General features: G+C 39.3%; 1 protein-coding gene across 1 annotated transcript in view; it reads right to left on the bottom strand.

The window, feature by feature from the left end:
* TOX (thymocyte selection associated high mobility group box) overlaps positions 1–25,152 on the bottom strand; it is a 302,115-nt gene that overhangs the window by 21,385 nt on the left and 255,578 nt on the right. Inside the window, exons 4-5 of the mRNA XM_065895390.1 lie at positions 24,819–25,100; positions 11,817–12,047 (exon numbers count right to left, since the gene is read on the bottom strand). Coding sequence (XP_065751462.1) covers positions 11,817–12,047; positions 24,819–25,100 — 513 coding nt within the window. The remainder of the gene's footprint in view (positions 1–11,816; positions 12,048–24,818; positions 25,101–25,152) is intronic.

A 25,152-nucleotide genomic window follows, 5' to 3' on the forward strand; every position in this document is an offset into this window, starting at 1 on the left:
GTTTTCTTACTGAAACAAGTTTTTAAGAAGTATGGCAAGAGATTAGATAAGAAAAAGATTAACTATAGTAAAATTTTCCATTTTCCATAAAGCATATGTACCGATTTATCTGGGGTACTTTGACAGTGGAGGTAGTTGGCTTAGAAAGATACTATTGATGGAGGTTGCCGGGGAAAGAAACTACATGTGAAAAAAGAAGTCATTCATATTTACATAATGGGCAGAGAATTCTACAGTGCATTCAAATCCCGATATATATTCTCCTTGCTAAATATAAAAACAAGGACAGAATTAAAAGATGATCAATTATGTTCAACATGTTAATCAAAGAAACAGTTATGGAGTTCGCAGGTTCATCGCTATTTTAAAATTTTGTGTCTTGAAGCTCTATTTTCAAAGACTCAGGAGTTGGTAGTGGCAGTCAAAGTCACATTTGGGAGTGGGCTGGGGACCCTGAGTGGCCGAGTGGTCATGCCCTTTCCAACAAAAACACTGGATGGCATGAGTGTGTGGAAGCCTCAGTGTGAAGAGGTAAAAATGTTCAGAATTGATTTTCAGTTTACAGAAGCTTTTCATTTTTCACAGGGGATCATTTTGCAAATACAAGTAAAATCATCCTAAAGTGAGCAAAAGTACCAAAAAATGACTTGGAGGTAGGCTAAAGGTCACATTGCTAAGTGAAACAGAAAAAACGTCATTAGAGTCAAAAACGAAAGATTAGCAAAGTGAATACACACGGTTGTCTGCTACCATTAAGCTCATTCTTTCAAGGCTTTAGAGTCTGTTCTCGTCAATCTTTTGAAATCACCCCTAAAGAATAAAATATTTTTCACCATTGGATGTATTTTCATCGATAGGACTAGTTTAAATTTCCCACATCTTGAATTTTACAGCAGGGAATGAGGCTTGCTTGGCTAGCATTTTGTAATGCTGAGCTCAAAACTAGACACAGCTCAGTGTGAAAAGTGGCTTTGGAATTAGTCAAAATAGTTAAATATAAATTATGTCTAAAGACCAAGTATCTGCCACAGTCGGCAGCAGAGGTCAGTTTATGGTTTCTCATGTGGAAGGTGGTTTGCTGAGCCCAGTCCCCAGCTGTGAAATTCAAGGTGTGAGAAATATTACTTACTTATGAATATTTTAATTAAAGCACAACATTTTATTTAAGGTAAACAAATGAGTAACCTTGTCAGCAGAATTATAAAGGACCCTGTGAAATGAAAGTGCTAATTTAAGGAGCTCTTCAGCCTAGTCTTTTATATTCGGCATTTTGCTATATTAAAGGCTATCATAAGAAGGCGATTAAGAATTTGTGCAACAGTGTCATACAATCATTGTGTCATCTTTACAATATATGGAACTAAAGAAACTTAAAAGAAATTTTTTAGTAAAAAGCCAAATTAATCCTTTGGTTCAATTACAAGAGAACTCTTAATTTACGGAGCTAATTATTGGAAATAAAATTCAAACCCTGTTTTAGACATTCAAACATGAAAACAAATAAACGCTGGATTACAGCAAACGTCTCTGAACAGCACGATTCGTGTGTATTGCATGCTTTGGTCACAGCCACAATCAGAAACACAGAGCCCTCCTGCTTTCTACTGATTTATTTCTTTCTCCAAAGACAGATTTCTGTTTGTAGTTCTTTCTCCCTCCAATCTCTTCTCCAAGACATAATTTATAATTAATGACCTTACACTGAAAATGTTTACATTTACTTTTAATACCTTAAAACTGTTTGGAGAGGGTTCTTCTCCCACACAGACAGAAATCCTATTCAGGACTTTGAAGCAAATATTTAGCAAAAATATCTTTGATGGTAGTATGCTTTTGTATACTAGAAGCATTTCTACCATGTTTTTTATTCATATGCTACTCTAACTGACTCCCTGGGCAGCTAACTAGGGTTCATTTAGCTTCCAAAGGCAAATATTACACACTTGGGTCCATAGCATTGCCCTAAGCATCATTTTCTAAGTGGCACAGATAAGATAGTGTTGCCAGATGGACAGATTGTAACATCTATCCTCTTTCTTGCATTTGGTTTCTACTGAAACAAGCAACAGTGTTACTATGGTGGGGTCCCCAGGGGTTAACGTCCCACAAGGTGTTAACTTCCCTGAAATTTGTTGATTAATAACCATGGGAGAAAGGTGGCAACTCAATGTGTTTTAGGCTGAATGTGTGCCCCCTGGTTTCACTGGGAGATCGATGTTGTTACGGGATACCTGACCAGCATTCAGAGTGCCCTGTTTCCTCCAAATGGCTCCCTATTGGCTACTCATGATTGGCTATGTGAGATCATCGTACAAGCGCCTAAATACCGCTTTAGAAAAGGGTAAACTCATCACGTCACACTACACGGATTGATGGGTCCGCTCTTTCCTGAATAGACGCAGGTGTTCAGAGGGAGGATGCAAAGGGTGGTAATTTCAGGAGGTATATTTCTGTAATTGTGTTTAAAGGGGGCGGTACCCTAGATCAGAATTAACATCTGAGGTGGTCTCCCCGATAGTAATTTTGAACCTCCACCTTTGAGAACTAGCTAATGCCTCAAATATTATTCACCCTGTATGTCTCTATGATGCTACCTTCTAAAATCGCACAAGGATGCTTTCTGAATTCTATATTTGATGGAAATGTCTGAAGAAAGGCCTCAAATGTACGCGTGAATGATAAAAAACATGTAAGAATTCCACATACTTAAATTCCTACTTGAGAACAGATATTTAAAAATCATCAGTAAAAAGATCCTCAAAAACGTTTCAAAGCTCTATTTATGGATGGAGAAAGTCTTCTGCTTGCTGAAACCAGAGATGACGCTGACTGCGTTTGGCAATGAACAGCCCACTGCAATGATCAAACCTTCTAATCTAGGAGGATAGGTCTGATTTATATCAAAGTTAAGTCTGGGAAAGAAATGGTCTCTCTCTCTCTCTCTCAGGGAAAGACAAATATTTTAAAGAAATGTGATTCACACAGTAAATATTAGTACTCAGTTGAACTACAAAATGGCTTCCAAATGGTCTACAGCTGTTTGAAATAAAGTGCAAAGTTGGCCAGATGAGGATTTAAAAATCATAATACATCATTCATCATTTTCCCCAGCTCATCCAAACACTTTTGAATTCATCCTGTCCTAACTTAGTTATTTGCTGTGGTTTGTTATTCTAAGAAAGCTACCATATCCTATCTAAGGATCGCATCTCAGTGGTTAAACTAAAACATATATAATGGCTAAACTAAAACATACATCAAATACCAATTCTAGAGAATCCAAATTCTGTTCATGTAATCTAGTGATTCTGTGAATCATTTTTTAAATGCTCTACGTTCCAGCATGTGTAATATATATGTCTTATAGGCTAATAATCTCTAATTAAAATCAGCAGTTCAGTATCAGTGAATACGATGCACACAAACAGAAAAAATTCTAATACAACCTGCCATTTTGCTTTTTCCACTTTCTGCTCCCTCCCCAAACAATCTGTCTAACTTATACAAAAAAGTAAAATCTTATAAACACCATTTAGTTCCTTCTTCCTTCCCTCTTTTCGGCTCTGGCCCTGAGTTAATCTCTAGTTGTAGTTGATTTCAACTCTTTACAGTAATAATAAGAAAAAACATAATTCTTCCAATCCTGGATTTTATCCAAACACTATAAAACTAGAAGGCGCTTTTCTTTTTCGTTAACTTCAAATGCAGTTTTTCCCCCCCAGTATAAGTTCATATTTATAGAAAATGCTTAGAAATTCAGTTATATAAGAAATACTAATTCAATCACAATTCCCCGTCATACACGGTACTGGAGAAATTAATGTCTGCAGCGTCTCTGAATGCTGTTATTATTTAGGATAGTGACAGCAAGTGCCTCTGTGTTTTATACAGAACTTAGTCCTTAAATGCAGTTAAATTTCCATTTGTGTAACGTGCTCAGCGTTTTCTTAAGCATTGCAGAACTCAGAGGACTTTATACATGAGTATTCAGAGCACTGAAAATATTACACAGTGTGTCAAAAATCTTGCTCTCGATTCTTTTTGGGATCCATCAAATGCATACAAATCGTCTACACAAAAGTGGTGTAACCTGGTTTTGGAATGGTAGGGATCAGAGAGAAGCAAGCTCCCCATCTGAACAAATGGCTGCAAAACATATCTGTAGATTCATTAAATGAGGATGACCGGGGCGAGTATGATGTCGTTTGGTTATGCTTAACAATGCATCGAGTATCTATTATGTGCCTTCATGGTGTGAGGAACTGAAGCTACAGAACCAAAAACAGGCATTAAGAATATGCCTCTAACATGTGCTTTTTTTGTGTCAGGCACACAAGAAATGCAGACAACCCCCCCCACATATACATATTATACATATATGTATAATCACATTGATCTGGTATCTAAGATCCATCTTTGCATCTTTGTTCATGCAATGGCTCCTCCTGGCTGCATGAGATCTCCCCCTGATGCCTCTCTTAGACCCCCAACTGCAGGGCCTGTCATCTTTTTGTCCACAGCAGAAGCCCCAGCAGGCAGGGCAGAGCTTGGTGCATAGTAGGTGCTCCGGAAATACCTGTGACCCAGTGTATAATCCCTAGTCTCAGGTTTCTCCTTCCATGAGTCAGCATGGGCATGGGTGTGCATGGTAAAATACCGAATTGCATCTTCTGAATTAGAGTGGGCATCAATAGAAGTAGAAGATTTGATATACAGACAGACAACCCGCCCACCCCAAACATGTTTGCCAATAATATACATAAAGCACAGCAGACTTGAGTATTATATTCAAGTTCTCTCCTTGCTGATGTCATGGAACCTTTCAAGTGGAATGTCTGCTCGCTCTGTGTATGAGCGTGGAATATTTCTACGTGTATTTATACCCATGAAGGCATTCCATAATCCCATTTATGTACCAATGATTATATGTATTTATACTTACCTGTGTTTTAGAGGTGAAATATGCTCACCATTGCATGTAATATTTCTAACTGCTGTTTTAAGTTTTTACAAATATAAACTTTTCTTACATTCTACAGTTTTTAAATGAACAATTATTTTATATATCCTTTACTCCTAGTTTAAAAAAATTGGTGAAAATGCATAGTGTTTATAAGGAACTGGCCAAGATAAACACATGTGTGAATGTGACAGTGCAATAGGATTTTAGTTAACCTGAAGTGCTGTTGACATAAAATCCACATTTTATCATGAGATACGGGGCGGGGGAAAAAACCCCGGCAGCGTATCTGTAGTGGGTGTTTGAGCACCAGTGAGGAGTAAATGATTTGATTCCGTGGGCTCAGAGGATTTGTCAGCTGCCTTATAAGTATAATTCTGGCTCTTCATATCCCTGCTGCTTCTAATTTAGCAGGACAGGCTCATAATTGAAGCAAATTAACTATTTACACTTGCCACTTCTACCAGGGGAAGAGGACACAGCAGCAGGAAAGAATGAGCAGGAAATTACATTCTTCCCACTTGTGTCAGATCTGCCCTTATATAAACACATTAACAGTAATTTCATAAGGCGTCAAACATAGGAATAAATACTGAGGGATAAAATAATGAGGTGTTGCTATTGAGCTGAACTGCTACGGCTAATATCCTTGGATATGAATTATGCATCCTGAAAGAAGGCAGATGTTACAATATTCAAACAGTTTCCCTGCAAGTGATATCTGCTCATTAGGCTCTGGATCTCGAGGTAAATCCACTCTCTGCTCCCACAACAGGGCTAGCATTTACAAAAATAGGCTCTCTGGGCACCGTGGGCTGTGGTTTCTCCTGAACACACCAGACTCTGAACCGGCCTTCCACTCCATTTTTAGCCTAACAGCATGTTTATTCAGCTCTTTGGCTGAAGCTCTAAAGCCATTTAATGTAATGTAAACAAGAACATTTTGTTTGTAATTTGCTAAATGTATTACAGCCCAACTGTGTCTCCAATTAGGAACTTAAGGTTCACTTAGTAATTTACATCTGGTTCTGATTTAAGGTGACTTTCCTTTCCCACTTAAGAGCTGACTTTCCATGGCTAAAAAGGACCCAAGAACACTTTACAGCTTTTTGGACCAATCTCTTCTGCTTCAAAGCTGGACGGACTCCTTAATTTAGTGGGGTTTGATTTGCTCTCCGTTAACTGGGAACTCAGATCCCAGGCTTGGATGACCAGAGTCGCAGAATTCAGAAATAACGGGGAGAGACAGGAAATCTAACTGGACCTTCATAAAGAAAGATGCTGAGGGTCGAAACTCCAAGGAGTCTAATACAAAGGGCGTGATCTTGTTATGTTATTATTTTTCTTTCTCTGTAGGTTCCAGTCAGTGAAAGATAAGTAGCAAAGACCAACATCACAGTCACGCTTATGTTTTACTTCCCTCTCTCCATCTCGTGCCTTTTTAAAACAACTTAGTACGGCTCTGAACTGGGCTGTCCACTGTCTTAGGATTCATTAGCATTTAAAACCTCCAGTTGGAATCCCAAACACTATCCTGCTCCCATTCCAGATTCAGCACCATCTTCCAAAGTATTAAAACGGAGAGATCTCTGACATGTGAAGTTTGTTCAGTGGCTTTGGTAGGAATGATTCATATGGGAGGTTTTGTGTTCCTGGAGGACTTTTAGCACTTCTTTCAGCTTCCTTCTGATTTTTCTTCTTTGAGAGATTCTTCATAGGAACCAAAGGACATATAGGTTCTCCCTTATCATGGCTTCTGAAAATAAAGATCTGCCCATCTGCATGGCTTGTTAGCCCCGCCTGAGCTCCACAATGAGGAAGCATGTGACACAGACACACAGCAGCCCTATTAGTCCTGTTCCCTCTGGCTGGCAAGTAAACATTCGATTGTAATCTCACTAATAGCTGTTTTTCCTTAAGTATTGTAATTTTCTGAGCCCCTAATAAGTCATCAATAATTTTGTCCATTTTCTCCAGTCCGTGTTTACATTTGTAGCTGTTCATAATTGGGGGCTGTTATGACAACGGGATGTTTGAACAATGGTGGTGCATGAAATCCTAGCCTTCTACTTGAACCAGCTGCCTACACGATGCCAACAGCATCACGTGGGGCTGTTCTGAAACATGCACATTTGTCCTAAAATTTGAAGTTTAATGGTCTGCCTCTAATCGGCTTCAGCAACATTCCTTTCAAAATACATAGCATGTGCTCCCCAATTTGAATATTAAATGAGAGTAAAATACAATTAATTTAAGCTTGAAATAGAGATATTATATTATGTTGGCACAATGAGTCAACATAAAGGGGAAGAACAGGTGGTAACACATCATGCTAACACTTTAGGATACTTTGCTGACATTCTCTTGATGCCCAAACGTGCGTCCTAGGCGGGCATGCACGCTTCTCTGGCCATTCCTGCAAACTGTTACACGGGGGCTGCCACGTGGTGTCCCAGCAGCCCCGTCAGATGCAATATGCTCCCTTTTGTAAGCGTGGCGTCTGATTTCATTCATTGGACCCTCTCTCTGCTTGTCCCTGGGATCGACTTGCACCCTGTGTCATAAACCATCCTTTTTGGCATACTCTGCAGTTTCACTCTCTTTATTAAGCAAGATCATCTTTTAAGAGAAAAGGATAAGCTATGCTGAACCCCTGTCAAGTCAAAGGAACATAAGGCATGGGGACAAACCATTTTTGAGTGACTCAGACTGCTCCCAATACCTTGTTTTGAAAATGGTGCTCAAATGTTAAAATATTAACTTTTCTAGAAGAGACAAAGATAGTTATTTCTATTAGTATATTTTCCTAAGCAATCTTAGCATAACTTTTTAAAACAACTGCATTTTGATTATGAAATTGCTTTATAATACCCAATGAGTTAAATAGGGTCAGCTATTATATAATTTCATCCTTTACTTATAAAACAAATTCTTGAAAAAACCCCCAATTATTTCCATTAAGAGAGAACCCAGCGACTTCCCTGGCGGTCCAGTGGTTAAGACTTCACGCTTCTACCACACAGGGGGTGGGTTCGATCCCTGGTCGGGGAACTAAGATCCTACATACCAGGTACAGCCAAAGTGTTTAAAAAAAGAGGAGAGAGAGAGAGAGAGAGCGAGAGAGCGAGAGAGAGAGAGAGAGAGAGAGAGAGAGAGAGAGAGCCCAAAGACAGACTCATTACAGGTTATCAAATTGGAAATAAAAGAGAATGAGGAAAATGTTTTGTCATCACAAGTATACTCGAAAGAGCTTACAGCATTGAGGCCTTGTCCCTATCCAAGACTACACATAGGGGTTGTCAAAGCAGAGAGAGAGGTGTGTCTTGGTGCTTGGATCATGGGTGGAGCAGGGACAGGGATGCGGTTGGGATTCCTGGTGGATGTGCACTCAGTTTCTCAATCCATGAAGCTGTAGTGAGTGGAGGAATGAGTCCCTCTACAATTCCAGCATGAGTGTCCAGCATCAGGGGGGAACCACACCTCAGCCTTGGGAGTGTGAGAGCAAACTGATCTGAGTTAGGATAGAAACCAGCTCTGAAATCCTCAAACAACTATTTCAGGTTTTCAGTGGAATCATAAAATACAATGTCAACCACCCTCTTAATTGTGAGATGAGTATTTTAATCGAATGCAAGGAGAACGTTTCTGTGGTGTGTTTTCCAGCCTAGAGACGACTCTTGTAGCAGAGCTCCACATGGTAGGCCTGTGCTTTCCTGTGAAGCCCTTCCCTGGGGCTGGCAATCTTGCAAAGGACATAAGAAAATGTGTAGCGACTTCAGATCATAAAGGACAGCTTTGGCTTACAGTAAAGGGGGATTGGAGAGAACCGGGGGAGTGGGCTCTGTGTTTCCTTAGCAACTGGTTTTACCATCACAACTATAATTGGTTCCATGAATTGGTGAGAAAAAAACTGTTAAGTTGAATGATAAGTTCTAGTGATAAGTTCTAGTCACAGTGTGGAATTTTAGACAAATCAATCAACAGAATGGGACTCTGTCTTATTCTCTGCTCTACTCCCAGTGTCTAGAACAGTGCCCGGGGCACACAGTAAACATGCAACAAATATTTGTTGAATGAATAAGTGACTGCATTTAACCATCTGGCCCCATTTCATAGTCTGCAAACTTCAGATAAAAGTATCTGTGAGGAAGGAAGACCCCTGCTGTGGGCTCAGCAGGTGAAAGAGCAGCTCCCGAGACATGCCAGTCTGTATTTTTGCTGTGCTATTGGGGATCAGGGCAGTGAACTAATTACCCTGGAAATAATTCATCATTATGTGGAATTACTTGACAAGTATTTTGGCAGTGTGTGTGAACTTGACATCATCTTTAATTTTGAGAAGGCTTATTTTATTTTGGATGAGTTTCTTTTGGGAGGAGAAGTTCTGGAAACATCCAAGAAAAATGTCCTTAAAGCACCTTAGCAGGAGGAAGCTGAAACCCCACCTAGTGTTCTCGAAGAAACTGGACTGACATGAACTCCCCTCCCCTGTTGATGACTTCTTGTGGCATTTCACACACTGTAGATGGTCACTGCCTTCATGTCCATGTTAGCTAAGGGCGTAAGATGACATCTTGTCAGTATTACTGTTCTGCTAAGCTGCTTCATTCAGGCCTACACAATTTTTTTTTAAAGGGAACTTTGGTTAATCAAGTGATAACAAGGGACTTAAATATGAATTTAGAATGAATGCAGGAAAAGAAAGGTACTTTTTCTGGCTATTTTAAAGTTTATAGGTCTGTTTCTCTTGAATAGATTATTATCATTACCTTGATTATGTGTATCTATGAATATGACAATCAGGCAATATACACTTATTAATTACTGTCTTTGGCAAAAAGGTTAAATTATGTGAAGCCTGGTTTTATGAAACCAAAGACTAGTGCATTTCAGTATATATGCGAATAAAGGGAATTGACATGTCACATATCAAGTGAATGAAAATTTCACTCTGTGTTGAAACTTTAGAAAAAAAACAAATGCATACCAAAGACCCTTATTAGAAACTAAACACCTTAAAACAAAGGGAATACACAAAAGGCTAATGGGATGATGCTGTTTTACACTAAAAATTATTTCTTAGGCATTCCAGACCTGGGAGGAGGATCAGAGATCAGCTGTTTCATAATAGTAAGCATGTTATTTTTAAGGCCAAGGAACATTCAACTCCTGAGATAAGTTTCTCGTTGTCATAATCATTTAGTCACTTAGTTGTATTGTTTTTGATGCCTCCCCAAATAAAATGGAAATGTTGACTTACCTGGGATCCTTAATAACAGCATCTTACGGAAAATGTTTTACTCTCTTCACAAAGTGTTGCATAAGTCATTGTTTAAAGCATGAATATTCCTTCCAGGGTACTTGTTACAGCCAAATGTATTTTACTCCCCTATTGCTTCCCTCCACTTAGAAGTGGAGCAAACTTTGGGGCAGCTTCCATCCCTTCTATGGCACTGCCTAGATATTGGAAGTCATAAGTATAAGACAGATACCACCTCCCATATGAACGTGTGAGTTGAATGGGGTAAAACGACATTAGTGGGCTCTATATTTTTTAAGGATATACAGTTGTTTCAATGTCACTTTTATATGTACTTCTACATATCTAAACATGTCTTCACAGTTTACACTTTCATTTGTATCTGCTGGGCTGGATTAAGCTTTGTTGTGACTGTGACCAATGTCCAGGCCACGTGAGCACTGTCTTATCACATCGCCAATTAGTTGTAATAAATGTCCAATGTACACCAAAAAAAAAAAGTATCTACGAGTATTGAGCAGAACAAATGAGATAAATCATGTAAAAGTGTTCTTCAAAGTATAAAACATGATATACATTATAGAGGTTGACGGATAATACAATATATAGTTCTTATAGATGTACATAGGCTTGAGATGTTCTGTTTCTTACATACTTCCCTGGACCTGGTGGGGAGAGGTAAAGAGTCTCTGTCAAGAATCCAATGAGACTAACCTGTCATTAATGCCGTAAAGTATTCTGCAGCAGCTAAAGCTTCAACTACTTAATCGTTTCAGTAACTGAACTTTAATGATAATGCTTGTCTAATTTTTCCTTCGTGACCATGAAATTCTAGATGGTGACAATGGCAATCTGGTCCCTGGTTTAGGAATCTGGGATCAATATTGCTTCTTTGTTGAAGTGGGCTACGTCTGCATACTGAACTCTTTCTCTCCACAGTTCCCACCCTCCTTAAGACATTCTGGGCTACTCGCCCTATGGCTGAGATACAAAGTGTCTCACGGCCCTCCACCGCCAGCAGTGTGGTCCTGAATCACACCACGGCAATCCACAAGAGAAGAAGAAAATAACCAGGCATCTGGGCCCATTTAATACAACCTAGAAATATAGTACAAGTGGGATTGAATAACATACTCGGATGGTCTTTAGGGAATGGATAAGGGTAGAAACCCTTAAATTTGAGGTTCATTTAGCAAAGAGCAAAGAGGGATTTGATGACAAAAGAATAAATAGTAAGTGCTGAAGAGAGGTGTGGACAGTTCTCAAAATACTTTTAGTATTTTTTTCTGTCTTTATGATCGCATTGGCAACATTAAGGAATGACGTAATCCTGGCTGGGATGCGTAAAAGTCCTTCCAAAAGTTAACTACGCTATATAAACTTTGAAACAAAGGAACTAACATGTTACTTATAACAGAGCAATAGAGGAGTATAAAATTATGTCAAAGTCCCCTGAAGTCTGGTTCTGATGGGGTACATTCTCAGCCTCAGTCCTAGTATCTGAAGATTCACCCAACATCCCTAGAAGCCATTCCTTTAGAATGCGTACACTTTCTCAGACCATGTTGATTCACTTCCTTTCTCATCTTTTCTTACCTGTTTTTGCTCTTCGCCTAAACCATCCCACATTGAAGCCACAATTTTAGAGACTTCACCAAAGGTAGCATTTGGATTTTGGCCCTTGATGGCAGCCTGAGTATCACGAAAGAATAACGCATAAGCAGACACAGGCTTCTGGGGCTCATTAGGGTCCTTCTTCTTCTTCTTTTTGGGGGTTTTTGGTTTTTTCCCCATGTCAGAGGCAGGTCGCTTCTCTCCACCATTGACCTGAAATAAAACACCATCTGAATTATAGAAGAACTAAGAAAATTTGAGGGCAAAGCATATTGCTCTCCCTTGAGACTTACATAGATATACTCACCCATGCACATCACGCAAACACAGACGTTTCTAAGGGACATTTGGTTTTGTTGGTGTTACTGTTTTTTCAAGTAAAACTTATTTCATGTAATTTTCAAGTAAAACTTATTTCATGTAATTTTCATATTCATCCTTTTCCAGCCTAGTTTGCATAACTTTAAAATAATATTATTGATTCTCTTTATACTACTACTGTACGGTTAGATATTATACCTTAACTCGCTCAACGTTTTCTTGTTCTCACTCAGGAAGCTGAATGAGGAGCAGCATCGTGACTGACAGCAGCAGATTCCTCGTGTGGTAACCCTACTGGATGAGCAATCGAACCTGTTTGCTTCTGGGGGCTTTATCCTCTTCCTCCTACTTATGATTTTTTTTTTTTTTTTTTTTTTTTTTTTGCGGTACGCGGGCCTCTCACTGTTGTGGCCTCTCCCGTTGCGGAGCACAGGCTCCGGACGCGCAGGCCCAGCGGCCATGGCTCACGGGCCCAGCCGCTCCGCGGCATGTGGGATCTTCCCGGACCGGGGCACGAACCCGTGTCCCCCCGCATCGGCAGGCGGACTCTCAAGCACTGCGCCACCAGGGAAGCCCCCTCCTTATGATTTTTAAACAACAGTGGGCAACACGTCCAATGAATAAAGTTGAATGGCTTTTGGTGTTGCACTTAGGTCTACGGAATGCTGCTGGCGTGGAGAATGGCATAATCTAGACCCTAGATCAGCGATGTCCAACAGAAGTTTCTGCAGTGGGGGTAAAGTTCTAAAATCTGCACTATTCAATATGGTAGCCACTAGTTACATGTAACTAATGAGTATGTGAAATGCAGCTAGCAGGAATAAGAAACAAAATTTTAAATTTTATATAATTTTAATTGCCTTAAATTGAAATAGTTACATGCGGCTAGTCGCTACCATATTGGAGAGTGCACCTCTGTAAACTAGACCCTCAGATCTAGACATTTCTAGAACAGCTTTAATATTCAGTTTCAGGATAGATTCCATTTTCTCCCATTTTTCCTTGAGTATGAATATTTGGATAATCTGAATTGTTATTATGCAAGTGGGAAAAAACCCCCACAATGTATTGATATTTAAGACGTCTGCATTTGAACTTTGATACTGATTATATGCGATGTCACTTTATCCACCTCTATAGAATGAGAGATTTGGGCTACGATTTCTTTCTAGTTCTAAAAGTATATGAATCTACATGAGTATCGAGTACTGCTGTCTCGGAAGGAACCGTCTTTCCACACGCCTCTCCCACCAGCACGAAGGCCCCCGTACACTGTCTCCTGAGGAAGTCACCATTATCAGGGAGGTTCTGCACCCTCACCTTCTCTTATTATGACGGTTGTTGCTTTTTTCTTCTTGGCAAACAATGTAATATGTATCTTATTCAGATGAATTGCCAGGTAGAGTAATATGTGTAAAGTAACTGCCACCATTGGAGATGAAGCATGATCTCCTGAGAGGCCAGTGGATGTGACATCAGAGGATCCACACTCATGTCCTCCTTTACTATTTTCAGCTGTGAAATCCTGGCAAGTTACATAATTTCTCTGGGCCTCCATTTCCTCTACTGCAAACCAGCTGCAGTGCCATTTTGTGATTACTGAGATGATATATATATAAAAATATGTTTAAAACTTTAAAATGATATTCAGATGTTAATTATGACATGGTAGTAACTTTTTACTGAATGAATGGAAAGAAATGACCTTAACACTAATTTGTGATGCCATATGGTCTTGGTTTAAAAGATATGCCTTGGGAACCGAACAGAGACAGGAAAAAAACTAAGTGAATTCTTTGGCTTTGGCTTTAGTGAGAAAGTTATTTAAAAGATTATCATTTTGAAACTGTCTACTGAAGCAGAATGAACAACCCCATGGGGACAGGATGCTCTGAACTGAGCTGACAAGCTAACATAGATTAACACGAGAAGATAACTTCCCCAGGATGGGTTTGAGGTGATCCTGTCAAATGACTGGCCCTCAGGTAAATCTGCCAAAGGACAAGGATGCTGGGACTGGGCTGAGTTGATACTGGGCAGACTGGTGTAACGGCTCTAAACTAAACATGTAGGCAAATATGACCTAGAATGGTCATTCTCAATGGCTGAATGTTAGAATCACCTGGGAAACTTAAATAACACCCTCATGTCCAGGCTTTAGCTCTATACTGATTAAACGAGTGAGTCTAGGCTCAGTCACCCTCAACTCTACTCCTCCAACTGCCCTTTAACTACTTCAGACACGCAACAAACAAGCCAACTTTCTCTTTGCCCCAAGGCTACACAGAGCCATCTTCCTCCTCTTCCAGCCAGACCCCTCCACGTGCTTGTGTTGGCTGCAGGCAGCTTCGGCAGCTCACTGTACCTCCCCGTTGCTTAGCTTTCAATAAGGTCGCCAAGGACCACGCTGATAAACCCAGTGGGCTTTTACTCTTCCCCTGACCTGCTTTCTCACGGGAGTGTCCTGTCTCTTCCAAGGGCTCCATGACATCACGGTCTCTGGGTTTCATGCCTACCTCGGTGCCCTCACTGTTTCCAGAATCATTTTTCGGCCCATCCTCCTCCACCTGGCCATTAAATGGCAGTGTTCCTGATGGTTTGTTTCTTTTTCTTTTTTTTTGCTGTAGACTGTCTTCTCTTGTGAGTTTGTACTTAGGATTGTCTTAAGACGCAGGGTTTCCATTACCATTTGTGGGTGGATGAGTGTCAAGTTCTTTTCCTCTGAATTCTGAGCATAGAAACAATTGCTATTTGACATCTTTATCTTATTTTTTTTATAATTTCCAAATTTTCTAAACATAACTGTTCCTATATTCAAAATAACAAAATATCAAGAAGAAAAATAAAAAGGATTCAAGAAAGACCACAATGAAGAATATTAAAAATGAAGGGATCGTGACATTGGAGGTCATATTTCATCAAAGATTGGGAATTTTTAAACAAAGGGAACGAAGTGTAGGGAAATGAATGGTTCTCCATGGGGAATATTTACCTGGACTCCTTTTAAATTTTAATTGAAAAATTAGTGATCTGAAACATTAAAATCTCCATGATTGCAGATTACATCTGTCTTTGTAGAAAATAATCAAATGTCAGTTGTAGAGATAAATTTCCTATGATTCATTGCAAATATTTTTATTAAAAGATTTTCCCAAATAATTTAAATAGTTTCCCGATTCCATTGTCCAAAATTGTGTTTGAACTGCTGATCTTTATGCTTCCTTTCTTTTTAAATTGGGATTGGACAACATGGTGCGATCTACTGGATACGTGATGCCCTGTGATAACAGAAAGGACAGTTATCCTCCTGCTGGGCAACGTGGCCCTTCTTTCTAGGGATTCTCTGCAGAAGCAGGAGAACCTGTTACTGCCAGTGAGAAGCTCTAGGTATCAAGTGTATGAAAACCACAGATCACTGTCTTGAGGCCACGTAGAGCAACCCTATAGGAATCTCTGAACAATTCCATGCAGCCAATCAATTTGGTTGGTTTTCTGGAGGCCTCCCCTACTGTCCCAGCTTGTTCCTATATTCTTGGTTCATAATATTCTGGCCACTTATAAAACTGAACTATGGTTTAAGATAACGCCCCTTCACCAAAAGCTGATGTAAGAGGAAACAATGAAAATAAAAATTATGTATGAAAGAGTTTTTAAAAATAAAACGTGCTTTGAAGGGAATCATTGTGATACTGCTCAGTGTTCCTTGTATAAAGACTTACTGGATATGTACAACGTCTTTGCTTTTAGGATGCAATAACGGGATGCAAATTCCTTGTTGTGGTCTGATGTCTAATGCACCCATGCAGGTGGGCAGTGCTCTGTGAAGTGAAGGCTGTCTGCCACGTGAACACTGGGCGTTGCCTCCTGATGTGTGAGGGTCTCATTTTTTATTTTGCCTTTTGCCTGTGTTTGGGAAGGTACAGAAATGAGCTGCTAGTTTAGAGTCCGTATAATGAACTGGGAATTTGTCAGGCCTACTATCTGGCGGTAGTTTCATCACATATCTGAAAACCACATGATCATATCTCATATACAAAGCCTCCCTAAAGAAAGAAATGTGGCTATAATTTGGATCCTCTTACACGCCAGGAATGGATTGTATCTTGAAAGACACCTGGCCTTTCTGACCATCAACTATTTGGAATGAACACAATGATGTGAGGAAATTAGCTAAGTGGATTTGTAATACGTGCCTGGATCTTAATTTTGAGTGTTGTCTGGATCCTGAATTCTTACTTAGAGGAATGAAAGCTTATAATTTTATGTCCTAATTTTCTAAGAGACCCTGACTTCTGCAGTCTAGAGCAGTACTATCTTATGGAATTTTCTGGAAAGATGGAAATGTTCTCTGCACTGTTTGAAAGGGTAGCCACTAGCCACATGTGACTATGGAGAATGTTGTGCTGGAGCAACTGAGGAAATACATTTTTTGTTTATTTAATTTTAATTAGTCAAATTTAAATGTACACAGTCATACAGGACTTGTGGCTACTGTACAGGACTGTAGAGCATTGTGTACTGGACATTGTTTTAGTGTATAACATTTCTAGAGTTACTAGGGTTCTAAGACTGAAGAGTTAAATTTAATTCCAACGTCATAATCTTTACAATACAGAAGGAACCATATAATGCAAAAATATAAACTCCCCACGATGACGAGCACATTGAGAGTAAGGACAAGATTCCGCTAATCTTTCCATCCTCACAGCATCCGTTCGGAGTCTTACGTGCAGCGGATCATCACACATTTCCACCCCTGTATTATACAGCAGTGGGCAGAGGCTTAGAATGACAAGGAAAAGGACATTTGAGACACATATAAAAGTTGTATGAGGGCTTCCCTGGTGGCGCAGTGGCTGAGAGTCTGCCTGCCAATGCAGGGGACATGGGTTCGTGCCCCGGTCCGCGAGCATCCCACATGCCGCGGAGCAACTAAGCCCGTGAGCCACAACTACTGAGCCTGCGCGTCTGGAGCCTATGCTCCACAACAAGAGAGGCCGCGATAGTGAGAGGCCCGCGCACCGCGATGAAGAGTGGCCCCCGCTTGCCACAACTAGAGAAAGCCCTCGCACAGAAACGAAGACCCAACACAGCCAAAAGATAAATTAGTCAATTAAAAAAAATGCAAATTCTTGAGTCCTACTCTATTCTATAAAAAAAAAAAAAAAGTTGTATGAAAATCATAGCAACTAAGAACATGTCTGGTTTGAGGCTTTAACCATAATCTCGATCACCCACAGGCTTATTTCATATTCACTTTAAGCACTCATGAATAAACAAATACATACACAAATACATAAAGATACTACTCTCACATAAGCTTTACACAGATACATGTGCTTCATGTAACTTACTTGTAGACACAGATGTATTTCCCAAATCCCTAGGGGGTGTCCTTATGCTTCTGGTAATCCACCTCCTGTCATGTCTTATTGCTTAATTATAGTGATGTATTTAACTTATTAATCACAAGAAAACAATAATTTTTCACTTCAAAAAAGCCATGTGTTAATGGTGCTACTTAGAGAACACTTCTTAAGAATACAGAGTACTGGAGTTAAGAGTCTCAAGGAAAGAGAATCACTGATGTTGAAATGTCCCTGGAGAAGTTAGAAACGTCTATAAGCATATTAAAAATAACCTGCCACAGTCCCAAAGCCTTTAATGGAGCTGGGAGAGCTGTTTAACGCACACGAACTTGCAGTGATCACTGTCGTTTAAAATAGATTTTAATCAAGCACCATCTGCATAATAGGCTGAACAAACAACACAGAGCTCCGCTTAGGACTCTTAGCACGTAAAGTAAATATTATAAGATCTTCGCCATAGTAACAGGGCACATCACAGCACTTTTCGTGATGGTACTGTTTCTGAAAGTGAAAAATTCTGCTACTTAAATTCATTCTCTCTTTTCTTTCTAAACTATGCCATCTAAAATCCCCTTATGAGAATAAATTCAAATAAGCATGGAAAGCAAGTCATCTAGTTACTGTGAAATCAGCAAGGTTGTAATACCTCTTTCATTTTACAATCGGGTTTATTATTATCATTAATAATAACAGTACATTTAATGACTCAAAACATCAATTCTAGAAAACCACATATAAAATGGTATACTCTTGAGATGATTCACCAGTGCAGGGCGTTGTATTGGTACTACAGTTTGTAAGATAAATTCATCTTTAAGGATCCTTGATTCTGCCAAAGATAACTGAGTTTAGTTTTAGGATGAGGTTAGCAAAAATACTCAGTGGCCTTATATAATAAGGTAAGAAATTTGGGCTACTGTCCAGAAAAATCACTTTAAGGTAAAGAAAAGATTTGATTGTAATTATATACACCTGTTAGTTATGCTTATCAATTTTGTTAGATTCATTTGGTCCTTTCTAAATTTGCCTGTCTAGGGCAATATGTTTACTTCTTATTATTTTTGACTGAGGGTTTCTCCTGCCTTACACAGAATGCACAAGCTATCAATACATGGTCCCAGTGAGTAAAATGCCAGGTGCCTACGTGTAGCCTCACTTGAGTTTTATTCCATGACTTAATCAAGTATGCTCGATTATCCAGAGTATGAATCATCTAAGAACATACACACCTTGAAAATACTATATCCTAGTATAATTTAATTACTTAAATGGATTTTAGGAACGATTATTTGGAATCGAGTACTAACTGGTGCTCGACTGAATTTTACTATTTTCCCCAGAACTACTTTGCTAAGTTCAGCCTTAACCGATGGGATACTTTATTTTTGATAAACAAGTACATATTAGCTGCTGGGATACTTCTAAGAAATTCTTAAAAGTATCATGCATATTATATCATGTGAAGTGTTTAACAACTGTGTAATAAATACAGTTCAATGTGGAAAACACCAGACTTTAAAATCCCAATTTTAAATATTCTGTCCTAATGTTAGACAGTGTGACCAGACATTTGGTACCAACATTGCTTGATTTCACTTCATGTTTATAGAAACCTGTCTGCTTATCATTTTTATTTTATTCCAGGAATCTTCTAGCCTTCAGAACGGTGGTAAATAACAAGTACTTTTCTAAAGGCTTATTTAATTGTTGCTCTAGTGACACCCTATTTTTTTTGAGAAAAAAATCCCTTCTCTTTCTGTCCAGTATGGTAATGTACATGCAGTGATGAACTAGCAAATTCTAAGAAACTCTTAAAAGCAAAAAAAAAGTAAGCAAAAGCAGGAACCCGGAGAAGTAGGCAGAGTACTGGAGCCAGCTTTCACCTTGAAGACAGCTGCTGAACCTGGTGAAACTGAGTCAAAGTCACAGCAGATAGAAGACAAAGCCCATGGCTGACTGAAAAAAGTGGGATGTTTAACGGGAGGCTTCCTATTAAAAGTCAGGACACAAAAGAATTAGACTTTCAGTGCAGGGTGAAATAAAATGATCTCCCTTGCACGTTCCCTCCCGAGACCTGCAAGGACGATTCTGAATGAGAGGGGAGGAATATCTTTTGTGATAACTCACAAACAGAAGCCAGCTTTTGTAAGGATTTATACCCTGAATGCATACTACTCGAGTGGTCTGAAAAACTTTAAGCCCAAAGCGGTTCTAGATTGTAATGGTCCAAGACGCTTGGGATGCTTGGCAGAAGCACACACAAATCATCCTTAGCGGAGTCCACTTTCCAACCAGGTCTAACAGAATTCTTATAAAGTTCTAATGAACATCAGCTGCTATTCCAAAAGCAAAAAAGCAAAATGAAACAAGGCAGTAAAACCAAGAGCCAGCAGCAACAATAAACAATAGAATCAGACCCCAAAAGGCATCACCTATTGGAATTAGCTTAAAGAACAAAAGAGATTAAATCTATGGATAAAGAGGAAGCAACTAAAAAAACAAACAAAAAAAGTCCAAACAGATTTGAGAAAGAACCAAATAAAACTAGAAATATAAAATAATTGAAATTAAAACCTCAATATATCGGCTTTAATTTCAGATTTGATATAGCTGAAAATTGAATTACAAACTGGGAAATTGATACAAATAAATTAATCAGAATGTAATACACGGCAAGAAGGAAACAGAAAATATGAAAGAAAAGAGTCGTGGAGGACAGGATGAGAAAGTCTAGCATTTATCTTATCAGAATTACAGAATGAGAAAGGAGTAACAATAGGGTAGAGGAAATTTCTGAAAAACACCCAGAACTGATGAAAAACAGAAATATTTAAATTTGGGATAAATTTAAAGGAACCCACATACTACACAATGATGCTGCAGGACACCGAAGGCAAGAGACGATCTTAAAACTAGTCAGAGAATAGAGGCAGATTACTTTCAAAGGAAAGACAGTGAGGCAGCAGAATTCTCAAAAGCAATAATGAAAATCAGGATTCAGTGGAGTAATATATTATCTTCAAAATTATAATAGAGAATCACTGTCAATCTAAAATTCTTTTCCTAGTGGAAGTACTTTTTAAGGTAATCATGCTCCCAATAGATCCTCACGAGAGAAAATTTTAAAGGCATAGGGAAAATGACGTCAGATGACAAACTTTACATGTGAATAAATCTAAAGAAAAAAGACTATAAAGACAATAAAAATAGTATTTCATGGAGTTCATAAAATTACATTTAATTTAAATTTAAGATAAATTATAATTTAAATTATAATTAAGACAAACAACAGCAATAACTGCTCCAGTATAAATTGAAAGGAGGGTGTTTGGAGTTAAAGTAATTTAAGAAGGGTAAAGATATCGATCAATGTTAGACTTTCACGCATTTGTGTGTCAGGAGTAGTTACTAAACAAAGAGAAAGATTATAAAATTTCCAGTCTTAAAATGGGAAATTTTGGAATGAGAAAAGTAAGAACATTCTTAAGGAAGGTAAGAAAGAGAAAAGAAACATAGACACGTGTGGGACAAATAGAAAGCAACATATCAATACTGAAATGAGAAATAAACCCAAATATTTTAGTATTTATATGAATGTAAATGAAGTCAGTTTCATTTGAAAGTAAAAATTTAACTATATACCACTGACAAGAGACACATATAAAACTTAAGAAGACTTTTAGCAGAGAAGCTGAAAGTAAAAGGATGGAAAAACATATCTTGCGATTCTTAGCCCATAATTTCCTTAAAGGGAAAACTGTGCTAAAAATACAGTTGTAATGCCAGATACTTTAAGTGTCTTAAAGTGTCTGTTATATTACACATATTGGATTACAGGCTTAGAACCACAAGCTACCCGAGTTTGTATCTCTTTGATGTTTGACTGCATGTCTAGTTTATGACTTCAGGCTGTCAACACAGCTCCAGAGCAATCAGAACCGTAAGGAGTGTTTATAAGGTGATAATTTATTTTACTGATGTATTTACAATATTTCTCTCTGTCAAAACAAAGTTATCTCATTTACTTGTTCAATTAGATAAACTGGAGTTAATATGCAATTGCTTAAGAGAGCACAAAGTATTAAGAGGGAAGGTTTAAAGCCTTCTTTGTCAGGTGTGAGACTAAATATTCTTTTTTTAGATCTCGTTGGAAATGATTTAAATGATCCTTTTGACTTAGCGCTACTTCACATTTAACTGGAGCTGCTGCAGTACAACGGTGCACATGAATCCTGCTCATACATGAAGGAAAATTCCGGTTTAATCATTAGCTGTGATGAAGAATGCCTGAGCATTTTCATCAGAGGAATTTTTTTAGCCGTTTAATAAACATAAGTTGAATAAATGGGCAGGAGAATTTTGTACTGGAGAGAAGGTGAAGGACAGCGCGTAGAGCTGGAATGGGAGGATGGATTTTGAGATGGAAAATGCACTTAAACTCAACATAAATTTGAGAATATTTGTGTAGACAAAAAGTCATTTTAATGAGGGCATTCTTGAGAAATCCACCCCTAGGCCTTCACACACAGCTTATTCAAGACTATACGACTATGGAACATAAATTCCACTATACAATGCTTACGTGATCATTAATAATAAGCTATACATTACTTTGAGATATGGATGTTAAGTGATTGGGTAGGATACTCACTGGCAAAGTTTCATGCTAGCCTGGAAACTCATAACATACAAATTCATACCTCAGCAAAATTGTAAGATATGGACCTTATGCATCAGTAGAAAATGGCAGAACCTGTCAATATTAATTCTATGAATTTCTGGTTTCTACTCAGTCTGCTACTCATATAAATTGAAGAGTGTGGAAAATGCTATTGTAAGTCAGAATAATCCTGCATAAAATTTACTGTCAGAAGATGCTAATTTTGCATTAATTTCCTGAAATGTCAGCAGTGAATACTGATAAAGATATAATCCAGATGCACCAATTGATCTTTACTATGAGTAGAACATTAATTTTTCCCCTTGCAGTATAGTACTTAACATCTGTGTTTAGAAATTTAACTTGAATTATCCACGTATAATTTGATATCTAAATCACTGGCCACAAACAGATTCCTGGTGCTCACACTTAGATCCAGGTGCTCATTAGCTGGAGACACCGTTAGAATAATATAGATTTTCTTAAAAATTTATTTTGCCCTCTAAGTGATCAGCCAAAGGTCAGGCTTCTCCTAGCCCAATACATTATTTATGTAATATCAATTAGTCTCCTCCCTCCTTTTTACTTTCCCTCTTGAGAGGCTGGCTCACTGACAGGGGGAGACTGCGCAGGTAGAGGGGCGCTGATATCTAGCTGTGCAGCTGTCCTGAAAGGTACCTGGGATTTGTTTTCATCAGGGACGGTGGACAGCAGACATGGAAATGAATGAAGTTTACACTCACACAGACCTAGAAACAGGAGGCCCGGCATGGCGTGCAGGGTCGTCAGGAGGCAGAGACGGGAGAGGGCAGAGAGTGCCCAGAGCCTTTACTGGGGTTTTTGTGGGAAGGAAGGGGCGAGGCAGGGTAGGTATACTGAGTAAGCTCAGGACTGGAATGTTTGAACAGTTTCAGTGGGCTTGGCTCTAGAGGCGGTCCCTAGTTATCCATGCCTAGCCCTGGGGGGAAACTCTGCGGGGAGGTGGTGTGTGAGTTTGATAAAGGAGATGACTGGGGTGTGGGCTCTGGATTGGTTGGTGTGTTTATCAAAGATGCGCTCCCAGGGGAGTCATTCACTACCTCTAGGAATTAGCTTCCCTGGTAGAGTTTCCAGGATCAAGGGCCTACACGCCAGAGCTTCAAGAATACTGAAAATAATGAAATAGAGCCAATAGAGCAGCCTTGCCTTTGTCATCAGGCTAAATAAATCTATGTGTCACTATCTGGGTTGTTAAAAGATTAGTGTAGCTAGCTAATGTTAAGTTAACCACATAGATCAGAATCCCACGGTATTGCCATTTGTCTCCCCAAAACAAAATTCTCACAAAGTGAAAAGAAAACGAAGGGCTGACACAAGTGACAATTCATTAGTGACATTAAACAGAGAGGAGGAATATGAAGTGTGCATGTAGCCACCAGTGTTTTTCACAGGAACCAGGCAGGGGTCCTTCTCACTGGGACAAATTTGGAAGATGCCTGACTGATAACCAAGGCAATAAAAAGATGATTTCGATGTTCTTGACTGAGAGTGTCCTTGGTTATGATGCAGTCATTTGAAAAGGCTGCCTTGAATACTTTAAAGAACTAACTACCTTTTGTAGCTAATTTTCCAAAATAAGGACAATTACGACCCATCTTCTTATACAGATAACTTAAGGTGATGCAGATAGACAGACAGACAACCATACTGGCCTGGGGTTAACAAGAGATATGTAATGAAACACCTAGGCTCCTTCTTCTGGAAGGGAGTCATCTAATATCTCTGGCCCTTCTTTTCTTCATCCTAAATATGAATTTTTTTAAAAAAATAAATAAATAAATTTATATTTTGGCTGTGTTGGGTCTTCGTTGCTGCGCACGGGCTTTCTCTAGTTGAGGTGAGCGGGGGCTACTCTTCGTTGCGGTGCGCAGGCTTCTCACTGCGGTGGCTTCTCTTTGTTGCGGAGCACGGGCTCTAGGCACATGGGCTGCAGTAGTTGCGGCACGCGGGCTCAGTCGTTGTGGCTCGCGGGCTCTAGAGCACAGGCTCAGTAGTTGTGGCACACAGGCTTAGTTGCTCCACGGCATGTGGGATCTTCCCGGACCAGGGCTTGAACCCGTGTCCCCTGCATTGGCAGGCGGATTCTTAACCACTGCGCCACCAGGGAAGTCCCCTAAATATGAAATGTTTGGATAAGATGATCTCAAAGGATTCCTCTAACCACAACACACACACACACACACACACACACACACACACACACACACAGACAGCGCCATCATTATATCCCTGGGATGTTGCCTTCTTAAAATAAAGTGGTTAAATTGAAAGATATTTTGGAATGAGTGGTGAATTAAGCTTGATTTTGGACACCGAGTCCTACAAGATTATTTATTTTCCCTTACTCACTATGCAGACCCTATACTGTGTGGGTACAACCTATTTTTATGTTTAATACATTTGCACTGAGAGGATTTGTTAGGAACTTAAAAATGCAATTAGACAAGCAGGTGATTTAATCCATTCGGTCCCCCACCAACGTTTCTCATTTGGACGATATAACTTGCATCCGCCATAGGTCAAGGGAAGTGCCCGTCAATAGTTTTTTTAGGCAGCAAGCCTTTCCTATTGGTCCCCAGAATAACCTCGTCATACCTTAGAGGTATCATCGCCTTCATCCTCATGCACTGAGCTGGACGGTGAAGGAGTTGCAGACTTGCTTCCGGGAGGAGACGGCGAGTTGTGGGGGACACTGCTTCCCCCCATGTTCAATCCAAGCTGAGCACTTAGCTGTGATTGGTTGATGGTGGTGAGCTGGCCATGCTGCATCATGCCTGGCTGCTGCCTGAGCTCTGCAGGCTGACCCCTTGGTCTCATGGCTGCCATCTGAGGATGGGAGCTATACTGACCTCCTTCTGGGCTCCGTATATCTTGCATCTGTAAAAAAAATGCAGAGGAATAATTTTTCACAAAACTTGTTTCTGGAAAA

Source organism: Phocoena phocoena, chromosome 17, assembly GCF_963924675.1.
Source record: "Phocoena phocoena chromosome 17, mPhoPho1.1, whole genome shotgun sequence".
In the NCBI taxonomy this organism is placed as follows: domain Eukaryota; kingdom Metazoa; phylum Chordata; class Mammalia; order Artiodactyla; family Phocoenidae; genus Phocoena; species Phocoena phocoena.